Source organism: Protobothrops mucrosquamatus, unplaced genomic scaffold (genome assembly GCF_001527695.2).
Source record: "Protobothrops mucrosquamatus isolate PMUCROS unplaced genomic scaffold, P.Mucros_1.0 scaffold49, whole genome shotgun sequence".
NCBI classification, from domain to species: Eukaryota; Metazoa; Chordata; class Lepidosauria; order Squamata; family Viperidae; genus Protobothrops; species Protobothrops mucrosquamatus.
In genome coordinates this window covers 1,095,320-1,107,553 of record NW_015386431.1, presented here as the reverse complement: position 1 = coordinate 1,107,553, position 12,234 = coordinate 1,095,320, and the positions used below count along the sequence as shown (strand labels likewise).

General features: G+C 40.4%; 1 protein-coding gene across 1 annotated transcript in view; it reads right to left on the bottom strand.

Annotated features, from left to right (window-relative positions):
- Window positions 1-12,234, bottom strand: part of PTPRR (protein tyrosine phosphatase receptor type R) — a 100,533-nt gene that overhangs the window by 30,579 nt on the left and 57,720 nt on the right. The window contains exon 6 of the mRNA XM_029283305.1: window positions 10,612-10,874. Within this exon, the coding sequence (XP_029139138.1) occupies window positions 10,612-10,874 (263 nt within the window). The remainder of the gene's footprint in view (window positions 1-10,611; window positions 10,875-12,234) is intronic.

Below are 12,234 nucleotides of genomic sequence, written 5' to 3'. Positions count from 1 at the left end.
ACCACAAAATAAAGAAGATGTTAATATATTTCAGAGTCAAAGTCAGAAACAATCCACTGTAAATCCGAACCTCCTGCTTAGTTCCGTCTGCTTAAAATTTAAGTCCAAATACCTTCCAACAGCAGAGGTGGGAGCTGCATCTGGCTTCGCTCCAAAAGAGGAGCGAAGGCGCCATAGGGCGCGGAGACCGTCCAGACTCTGGGCGAGCTAGCATCTCTCAACCCCGATTATAACAAAACCGGGGTGAGAGGAAGCTCGAGCCCTATCTGGACTTGCTCACCCCCCCTCTTTGCCCGAGGGACGAGGTTCCGAGCCGAGAGACAGCTAACGAACGCTGTCTCTTCAGGTTTTGACGCGCTCCCAGGCGGGTGGCTAACAAAAGCCGCCATGCAATGCAGCCTGTCACCACCGGAAGCCGGCTTGGTGCTCTTGATGGGAGGTCTAGAGTAGAAGGCTTGTGGGCTATATGTGGCCCTCCAAGTCATTAATTGTGATCTGGGGCTGCTTAAGGGATGAAAGGACAAAGGTCTCTCTACTGGACAATGAGTGGGAAAGATAAGCAAACCAACTTTCTTCAATAGGAGAAGGGAAGGAAAGGAGAGAGGAGGGAAGGGAAGGGAAGGGAAGGGAAAGGAAGGAAGGAAGGAAGGAAGGAAGGAAAGAAGGAAGGAAGGAAGGAAGGAAGGAAGGAAGGAAGGAAGGAAGGAAGGAAGGAAGGAAGGAAGGAGCAAACAAATAAAGATTGTATGGAATAAAGATTTTTCTGCTTACACAGGATACAGAAGAAAAAGAAAAGCAGTATTTTAGCAATACTGGGAGGGTGGTGAGGAGGAAAAAGGAGAATACAGGTAGTCCTTGACTTACAACAGTTCATTTAGTGACCGTTCAAAGTTACAATGACATTGAAAATGTGAATTATGACCATTTTTCACAGGACTTTTGCAGTATCCCCATGATCATGTGATCAACATTCAGATGCTTGGCAACTGGTTCATATTTATGATGGTTGTAGTAACCCGGGGTCGTGAGATCTCCTTTTGCGACCTTCTGACAAGCAAAGTCAATGGGGAAGCCAGATTTACTTAACAATTCGATTACTAATTTACCAACTGCACTGGTACTGCACTTAACAACTTGCTAAGAAAAGTCGTAAAATGGGGCAATATTTCTCACTTGAGAGCAGAAATGTTGGGCTCAATTGTGTCATAAGTCAAGGGCTACCTGTAAAAGAAACATGGTGTCGAGGAAGATAAAAAAATTATCCCTGCATTTTAAGTGGGGGGTGGGGAGATATTTTATTTAGATTTTTATTACCTAAAAATAACCGGACATTATACCTCAGAATAAAAAAGTAAAATAACATAATTGTTTATTGGTCCTATGCTCAGCCTGGTATTGTCTCAAACTGACAGCACTTAACACACCCATTGCACTGTTTGTGTACACATTGTAGGTCAGATTTCAAAGACTTTTATATACTTTCAAGTCTTTAGAATCCACATTTTTTTCTTTTGAAGTAATAAATGGCAGGTTTGCTTTGTGGTGAAAAAAAATTATCAATGGCTGTCTCTAGCTTAGGAACTGTCGATTTTCACCACACAAGCCTCTGCCATTATAGTTACATAGTTCAAACTAATTGTATAGGAATGAAAAGCTGAAAAAACTTAGAAAAGTGTAATGTTCAGACAATTATCCTTTCTTTAGTCTGTTTACAATATAACAAACCTTTTAACAGATCACTGTGACATTACTTAAAGTTAGCAAAATTGTCTGCCAGATGCTGGCCACTGATTAATTTGTTTTAAGTTTAGCCAAGAGGGGAAAAAAGTGTAGTGGGTGGTGCAGCAACAAATGCACAATCAACAAATGAGCAAAGATTTCCTGTCATCTTGGAAATGAAATTGATTGGTACATTTCCTGTATATAATCTAAAACCAGTCACAACAACTGCAAACCAGGAACATTCTTGGAGATAAAGATGATGGTAGAGATTGGTCCTTTTCTTCGCAGCATGCCAACTTTCATTTTTGATAGTTGAAATAATTTTAAAATAATATTTAAAAAAGAGACAGGGAGGGCAGGAAAACTAATGGGGACCATGAGCCCGGCTGGCAGGAACATTGTGTCTCGTTTTATGCTGGGTGACTCCTTTAAAATTAATTTAATTACACGTCTGCTTTTAATGCTACTTTTTGTTAAGATAGAAATGTTTGCAAAAACTGCCATAGAGCATAATAACAACAACAAGTGATAATGTATTGGAGAGATAGAAAACTCTTAATGGTACTGTATCACTGGTAATCCTTTCTAACAGAAATACAGGTTGCAACTATAAGAAAGGATCCTTATCCCTTGTTTGAAAAACCCTACATCTGCAGGCTGTGGGCATTAAACATTTCATTGCCTTGGGGTAAAATGGGTAGTTAAAAGTGACAACATGATGGCATTGTCTCTGCATGCCTGGGTTTAATGAAACACTTGCAGTGCTTGTCTTTGCAAGATATGTTAGCCTAAGCAGTCTGGTTCGTGAGCACATGCTATCCATCCCAGTGCAAATATGCTAACCTCAGTTACAGGCTTTCTGTTTTGTGTGAACCCTTGCAACCATCATTTTGGATTTATGCAAAATGCAATTTAACATCTTATCTATGAATAAACTAAAATGCTGGCTATTCTGGGTACAGATAAAACTAAGTATAATTTAGGTTAAATAATTATGTCTGGTAGTTGGGGAAAAGAGGAGCTGCAAACACAATCACTACAAACACTTCGAAATACTGTCCTCAAAAAAACCTTTTTAGGGATCATCGTAACCCTATCCTTAAAACAGTTGTTATTGGCATTTCACTGAAAGCAATAGCTAAGAGTTATATTAAGCACAAGAAAGCATATTCATCTCAACACAATAGAGTAAATTTATCCTCTAAATCCACGCAAAGCTGTATATTTCAGTCAGGAAATTCCAAAACCTTTCCTGTACATGTATTAGGGTCTCAGGCCTATGCTATCGTCCACAAACACTGGCTCAGTTTCATTATTTAGTTTTCAAAGAGCAACACAATGCTTAATGTCAAGCAGTTACTTTTAACAGAATACTGGATTTAAAACACAGGAAATGTTTAATAATTATTATAGTATATATAGCACAAGTGCAATACCTACACCATCGTGCTGCACTTGATTAAAAAAAGGAATTCTGGAAAGACTCTAAAGGCAGTAGATACTGTATCAAGAGTCAATGCCCTGATTTTTGTCATAGAAATATTTTTTAAAAATGCCATAGCTGAATGATGATCATTTTAATCCTTGTAGAAGCTTGTTACAAATAATTTACATGAAGATAGTCCAGTGAACAGTATATTTACAGAGCCTTGCAATATATACTTTTCGAGACTGAATTTCTTCCATTTGTGCTAGAAAAAGTTAATATGATTGATATAAAGACTATATACTGTGATCTCATAAATGGCAAGCACATGTAGCGGGGCTGGCTGAAAAGCTTTCCTCACCCCCTTGTTTCCAAACGGTTGCTGTAAAATCATTGACTATTGCTGCTATGACTGCCTGGGGCTGTTAAACAATGGACCCCGCCAAACTTGAGGCAGTTGTCTCTTGGCCCAGGCCCCAGAACGTAGCCAAATTGCGGTTGTTTGGGGGATTTTTGTTCATATTATCAGAGGTTTGTGGAAGGGTTTGCGAAGATAGCTCGCCCGCTCAATGAGTTGCTAAAGAATGAAGAAGTAGAGGAAGCGGTGGGTTGTTCGAATCTGATCCATAAAACCAAGGGACCCAGGAAGTCTCAGGCAGAATGGACTGAACGGTTTGAGCAAGCTTTTGACCAATTGAAGTGAAGGCTTACAAACACCCCAGTCCTGGCTTATGCCAACCCTAATCGACCATATGAGTTACATGAGGACACTAGTTGGGATGGCCTTGTGGGGGGTGTGTTATATCAGGAACATGATCAACAGTTGAAGCCCGTTGCATACATCAGCCAGGGCTTAATCCCCAGGGAAAAGAATTATCCCACTCATGTTGGAATTTTTGGCACTCAAGTGGGCAGTTGTGGATAAGTTGAAGGATTATTTGTATGGGGCAGGGTTTGAGGTTAAGACAGATAATAATCCACTCACATACTTGCTCACAACCGCTAAACTTGATGCCACGGGGCATCAATGGTTGGCCGCCCTTTCTGCATTTAGGTTCAGTTTGGGATATCGCCCGAGGATGAGGAACATGGATGCAGATGCTTTGTCAAGGAGGCCCCGGGATTCAGGGGCAGGTGTCAGAAAGTGAATACAATTGCCCCCTGATGGCATTCAAGCATTGTATCGAGGGGTCGAGCATTGAGCTAGGGGAGCAATTGGGACTGAATCGGTGGGTGTTACTGTAATCCCATTCAGGTCAGAGGGGAGGGGAGGTTTGCCCTGACTAAGAAAGATCTGAGGAGGGACCAGGTGGAAGATCCCCTCTGTGGCCTGGTCGAAATAGCTTTGAGAAGTGGTCAGCGGGAGGTTTTACTTGCAGATTCGCCAAGAGAAACCCAAGTGCTGTATAAGGAGTGGGATCGCGATGGAGTGGTTTATCAGAGAGGCCCTTTGGATGGACCTGAAGAAAGGTGGCAACTTTTGCTTCTGGAGAAACACAGAGAAGCAGTGTTGATTGCGCTACACGATGAGCATGGGCATTTGGGGCCAGAAAAGACTTTTAAGTTAGTAATGGATCGATTCTACTGGCCTTGTATGAAGATGGAAGTTGGGGACTATTGTAGATCTTGCCTGTGTTGTGTTCAGAGGAAAACCCTACTTTCAAGGACTGCACCGATGGGCCATCTGCAAAGTTATGGGCCCTTGGATTTGGTTTGCATTGATTTTCTTTGCCTGGAACTGGATGTAAGTGGGCAAGGAAACATATTAGTCATGACTGATTGTTTTACCCATTACACTCAGGCCTTCCCAACAAAAGATCAGCATGCTGTTACAGTAGCCAAAGTATTGGTGGAGAAGGTTTTTGTACATTATGGGCTGCCTCAGCGCATACATTCCGACCAAGGGAGAGATTTTGAAAGCAGGCTTGTTAAGCAGCTACTGGGCTTACTGGGCATTCGGAAGTCTCGTACCACCTCGTATCATCTAGAAGGAGCTCCGCAGCCTGAGAGGGTTACTCGTACTCTTTTGGATATGTTGGGGACACTCACTGAAGAACAAAAGCAACACTGGACGCAACATATTTCTACCGTCGTGCATGCGTATAATAGGACGAGGAATGATGCCATTGGGTATTCCCTGTATTGGTTGATGTTTGGTAGGGAAGCCTGCCTGCCGGTAGACATAGTCTTTGGCACCTCAATGGATGAGACCTCAGTTAGGTCACATCGTAACTATGTAGATAGATTGAGAAAGAATTTGAAGAGGGCTTATGAAAAGGCTGCAGAGGCCTTAGGGGTTCGGGAACGGCAGAATAAGAGGAACTATGACTTGAAAGTAAGAGTTCAGGACCTGCAGTCTGGTGATCGGGTGCTATTAAGGAACTTGGATCCCTCTGGGAAGCACAAACTGGCAGATTGGTGGGGCCCCAGTTGTATGTTGTTAATGAGAAGCAGTGTATCGGATATGACCAGAGGAAAGTTTAGGGCCTTTGAAAGTGTGGCATTGGAACCATTTATTGCCCTTGAACGAGGCAGTATGAATCACCCAGCCAGTCATCCCAACTGAGCCCCGTATAGTGGGAAGAAGGTTAGGAACTAGGATGAAACCCAGTCTGTCTGTAGGAAGGGAAACTGAAGACTCTGAAGAAGAAGAGAGTTTTATAGATTGGTTGTGGTCATCAGGGGATATTGGGATCACACACCCCATTATGGGTAGTGAGGTGGAATTAGAACAGCCTGGGCCTGACATTTTGAAACCCATGCCTAGAGCTTGCGAATGTGAGAGGACTCCTCAAAGATTTGAGGTAGGGGATCAGCCTGGAGGATTATTGGGGCAGGAGGGGTCATTGACCCCAGAGATCACAGAGTTAGGGGAGCTGTTAGAGATGGACTGGGTCACTTCACATGGCCCGCGATCACCAGCATTAGAGGAGGAGCCGCCAGTCCAGGTACTTCCAGGGGTGGGGAGTTACGAGGGGACAGTGCCTGCGATATTGCCGAGCCTAAAATGCAGAGACCAAGGTGGGTGATACACTTGGTGAAGAGATTAACATGCGATGCCCCGGGCCATAACATAGAGAGAGAGTGATGCTTACTGTGTAATGAAGGTTGATTCGCTCCCAGATAATATAGATGCTTAGCAGAAAGTTTGCTATTCTTTGGGGGACCAAAGAAACTGCTTAGGTGGGGGGGAGTGTGTAGTGGGGCTGGCTGAAAGGCTTTGCGGAAGCCTACCCAAGGAGAGGGAAGCTTGGACAGCTGCTGCCGGGTTTGGGCACGGCGGGCGTGGATCGGGCGGAAGGAAAGAAAAAGGAGGAAAGAAAGGGGGTGGGAGTGGTTGCTGTTGCTGTTGTCAGGGAGAGACCAAGTGAAGCTGAAAGGGATTTGAGGTTTTAACTGATCCCTTTCTCAGAAGGAGAGGGAAGGAGAGAGTGAGAGAGAGTGAGAAGGTGGAATTTTATTCCTTCTTTCGCAGGGGGGGATATCCTGAGTGGAGGCAAGAGAGAGAGTGAGGAGAGAGAAAGTTTCTGGAGATGCTAAATTCAGTTTTTAACAATAAAGGAAAGGGAGAGGGGTTTTGACATCAACGAGACCTGAGACTGCGAGCGATGACAGAAGAGAAGGAGAAGCTGGTCGCTATTGCTTTGGAGACCAGCGGCCATCCAAACTTTGATTAGTGTTACTTGTGCAAGTTATAGACATTGTAGGGAGTCGCCCTCGCGGGACGAGCTGTTACTGCAGAGCGCTGACTACCTTCGTTTGTGTTTCCATTGCTGCCTGGAGCTGGGGTTTTCCCCACCCCCTTGTTTCCAAATGGTCACTGTAAAATCATTGACTATTGCTGCTACGACTGCCTGGGGCTGTTAAACAATGCCACGCATTGACTATCAGGGCTAGGGGCTGGTCATCTTTGTTCCTGAAAGCCCCCTCCCTTGACGACGAGAATCTGCCACCTCCTCACTTCGCGTGAGCTCCCGCTGGAAAAGACACTTTATTAACAACTTGAGAGGGTAGCTGCAGAGTGCAACGGAGGGGAACGGGGCTGGGAGGGCCTGGGCTTTGGCGGCCTCTGAGTGGGTAACGCTATACACATAAAAAGATTAAATTTAATTAGATGAGCAATTGGAATGAGCTTCTCTGCCCCTAAGGCCTAATGGCCGTTAAGCTGGCTGCAGTTAAATTTCCCTGGATTTTTTTTTCTTTTAAATAGTAACATGGAGCATCTTTTCCAGGCATAGCAAACTCTTTTCTATAGATACTGTAATTTTCGACTAAACAGGTCTTCACCTTCTGAAACTTGACACCTTTACAGGAAGGTTTGTGAGAATCAAGTGTCAGATTGAATGGGAAGATTGTCACCAGCATGCTGTAAACATAGCTCAGGTGGAAAGCTCTGGTCCAAATTCTTGTACTGTCACTTGAACCTTTTCTTGATAAATTTAAATATTCAGGGCCCACATATGGATCTTAGTTGTTTGTTTCCAGGTCAGTTTGTGGCTGAAAAATCCTAACAGGGATGAAGCCAAAGGAATTAGAGAGAGTTGAAATAAGATAAACAGCATCCTTTAACTGTAATACTCCAGAATGAAATATAGTTACGTGCTTGTTATCCTTCCACTCACAGCAGCAGCATGATCCTTTTGTCATTTCAGTTACAACAAAATCAGGGTTGTTAATGTTTTAAAAAATTAATTATTTTTCTCTCCATAATTTATCTTTGATGAGGATGGTATATTCTTAGTTGTTTGTTTGCGTGTTTGTTTATTCCTGAAGTCATCATAATAATTTATCCAATTGTTTTATTTATAGAAAACTTCCATCTGGGGTATCCAACACTGCTGGAATCCTATACCCAGAAACTGATTTGCTGGGTTCCAGTGGTTTATTGCTATGAAGTCCAGATAGCAAGCAGCTTATAAATGAGAGTAATGGAGATGTTTGGTTGATATTTTCTCAGTGGAAAATGACAATTGAATACATCCTTAACAGATAATTTTCTCTCTATGTAGGGACAGATCTGGTTATTTTTTCTATTTCATTAGCACCATTTTCTACTTTAACATCTCTAAGAAAAAAGTCTTGCAGAGGTTTTCTATTTAAAGGTTTTCCTGTCCAAAGCCAACTAAAAATTAAGGAGAACAGGGATCGTGAAGATCCCCATCAACAGTATCTTAATAGCAGAATGAGCAAAAGGTATACAGATCACCTGGTCTTTCTGCGATTAATTTTAAATTTAGAAAAATAAACTACTTTATGGAAATGTACCTCCTCTTTTCTGATTTATTTTTTTTACTGCGTTTATTTCCTTTTTCTGATGTGTTAAGAGGCTGTGTTAAGAGGTCTGAAGCCAGCCTTTTGTTGGAGTATAAGAAAACCATGAACAAAATTTGTAACTACAAGCAGACGGAGGTGAAGAAAACATACTAAATTCAACACATAATAAATGTTTCTATCATGGGAATCTGTGGATATCTTTTGCCTCGTGGACGATTGCGTGTAAAGACAATGAGGGGCCTTTTTGTATAGACCCCAAAAAGACCATTTGATTTCAAGCGTTATTGGCAGGTGAAATGGATTCAGTTGTATACACTCCTATCCATCTTTTTGCCTTTTGAATCTGGATCACTACAGGCTCCCAATAAATATAATAGGTGACAAACACAACTATACTTTCCACTTTCCATCTTTCATTCTTGTCCATTCTTGTTCTTTGTAAAGTGGAGGACACTTAACTATTGCCTTTTGAATCTGGATCACTACAGGCTCCCAATAAATATGATAGGTGACAAACACAACTATACTTTCCACTTTCCATCTTTCATTCTTGTCCATTCTTGTTCTTTGGAAAGTGGAGGACACTTAACTATTGTTTCTCTTATTGCAAAAATATAGTGGAAAGTGACCTTCCTAATTGGTCTTGTCCATAAGTTGGTTTGTGAAAATACTGTGCTAATACTTTTACATGCGCTGCAATATTAAAAGATAAATAGATAGGCTACTGAGCTATTCGGGGAACATTTGTAGACCATCTAGTGCTCTCCAAATATGTTGAGATGTTAATTGGGAATTCTGGAGACTATCGCTCCAGAGCTCTAGAGAGCACAAGGGTGGAAAAGCTGATTTTGATCTACTGTAGGAAGAAATGAATGCATACCAATAAAAACTGTAGAAACGTATCTTCCCAGGCGAACACAAACAATGATTTGTCCTAAATAGAATGCTAAATTGACACCAGGATGCATACTATCACTTTAAACTCTTCTTTATAAATCTGCACCAGAGCTCAGAGAGACTTACTTCTTGTTTCCTGATGGTTAATGTACCTGAAAACACCATAGAGGACATACAGTACATGGTGAAAAGAATGAAGACCCCTTCTCATTCCGAAGAAATCATGTAAAACCTTGTATGTGAGGGAATGACACATATGTTACACATAATGTAACATCCATACATTTCTGTCTGAGAACTTAAGGGAAAGTTAACTGCATCTTCCATTCTTATAGATCATAAGTGAAATAGGAAATTTGATGACAATATTTTCTCTCCTCTAGATGTCACTGCTCATCAAGAAATAACATTCAATGTGAGTCATAGGAAGCAAAATATTTCTGGTACAAGCTAATTCAGGGGAAACAATGATAATCTTAGCATCAGTTTCTCTCTGATATGGTTTAATAACTCTGCCTTACTTTGCATTGCTACAGCATAAATCTTAAGGGGATGTATTTGAACTCTCCAAGCTAAGCATTACTGGACAATAGACCTTACAATATTCACTGATTTAGATATGAATGTTTTCTGTCCTTGACATTACATATTCAGACCAGGGCCTTTTAGTGAAACAATGGAAACAATTCCCACAACACACAAACCTTTATATAGTGTATTTACTATTTACACTACTTGTATACTCCTACTCACTTAAGGTACTATAAATATTTCAAGGCAATAAAACAATCTCAGCCATTCTTTAAGAAATACTCATCGAATCGGTATCCATAACACAGGCAACTTTCTTTGGCTTTTGTCACCTAGGAAGCATATACACCACCTTTGTGGGCAAACTTCTCCTTACCAGAAGCATGTGGTTGGTGCGACTAGCTTTCTGAGACTATCCTTACCATCTCTAAATTGCTTTGGCCTTCTCTGTATTGAAAGGCAGTCTTGGAAATAAAATAAAAAACCAAGATATAGCCAGTACCTTTTTTATTTTCTAAAACCACCTACAGAAATTGGAGGCATTCTTAGAAAAAAAATGATACTTAAGGTTAACACTTTGATTCAGCAACATGCCAAATCCATATTCTTTACTAAAAGTAATCCTAAAAATAATAAAAGTTACAGGGGACACAGAGATTTATCAGGAAGATGGATGGTATTTGCAGACCCATAGGTATGGCAAGTTGCTTTCCCTGCCTTACAGAGAGAGAATAATAAACCCTAACAGGCTTTCATCCTACCTTTCTTGTAGCCCCACTGGTTTCATTTTGAAAGGTGATGGATTGGCAGAAAGTGGAGGCTTGATCTCAGTCGTACATTGTCCATGGGGATCTACTACAACATTTAGTACTTTATGGGTCTGTTCAGGTTGGACCATTCTGTTTGCTGTCTTATATTCAGATGGAGTTCTTTGCAGAGGGACAGAAGAAAGGTGTATTTCCTGTTTTTTGTTCTTATCCTGTCTCACAGAAAATTGTATTTTCTCTTTCACTCGGTATAAAACCTATTCATAACAGAGAAAATAGCTGTTTTTATCTTAAATTCTGAAAAAAGCACATATTGGGTTATTAGTGAACTGGATAGAAGATTAGATACTAATACGATAAATAACCAATAGGCATGGAGAGCATCAGCAATAATAAAAAAACATTTATCGAATGGATTCCTTAAATATTTCATTAGATAGTTTGGTATGTATTATCTGCAACTTGGGTTTCTAGCATAAAATTTCACAATAGGATTTATTGGGTTGCTTTTGTCAGGAGGACAACAAAATTGTACTGGGAAATAATTGAATAAGCAACTATTGCAAATAGATTAATGTTAGGCTACATTGTATCAATCCCTTTTTCAAAATATACTGTTGGCAAAGGAAGTAATAAATGTTGAAGTGAAATTGAAAGAAAACAGAGCTCTGGCTATAAAAGGAAATCAATAAGTAGAGGTCGTTTCCTATAATAATAATTTAAAAAGAACAAAACAAATAAGATCAATTCAATAATGCAAAGTAAGCACAATGTGCTTCTTTAAATAAAAGGCTAAAAGAAAAAAACCTGATTACCTAGAGAAATATAATAGTTAAGAAATTAGGCATGGATGAGGAAGAATCCAGGTTCAAGCTCCCAACTGAGAGAAAGTGACAGGTACAACCTAATTCACTTTTTGGGTTGCTCTTTATAAACAGAGCAATTGTTTACTTCTAATTGTCTGAATTATCAAACTATGTTAATAACAATAAATAGGAACATAATAACAATTGAATAGGCACAAAATAGCAACCAGCGGTAATAATCTACACCCCATCTATGGGACAGAAAATTATTATATAAGGGTAAGTCAACATGCCACAGCTAAGCATGAATGAACAGAAAGCAATACATTAACCATTAAAGAGATAGAAAAGAAAGAAGCTGCTAATTCAAATGAGAAAAAGTGTCATTCACAGGTGGACACTGCAGTAGTGTTTGAAAATTTAAAAAGGAGATCCATCACTACCTAAGCCCAGAAAAACAGATGGAAACATAAGATGACAAGCCTGGAATACTACGGCTGACAAAAACAAAACCATGTGGAATCTAATAAAAATTGTGTAAATAAACAACTAATAGGGAAACAATTATTTGGTTTGATATATTAGGATTTACCAGTCAGAGCATAACTGTTAGAAACCATCTTATCAGTCAGCATATAAACAACAGGAAATTGCACTAGTCATAATTGTCATTATTCTATACATATTTATAATGTCTTTCACACTATTTTTCCCCCTGAAAGTATGCATAGATACCCCAAGAAGGACAGCATGGGAGATGGGACAATTGATAAAAAATGCATCATTACATTCTAATGCAAAAGCCATGACT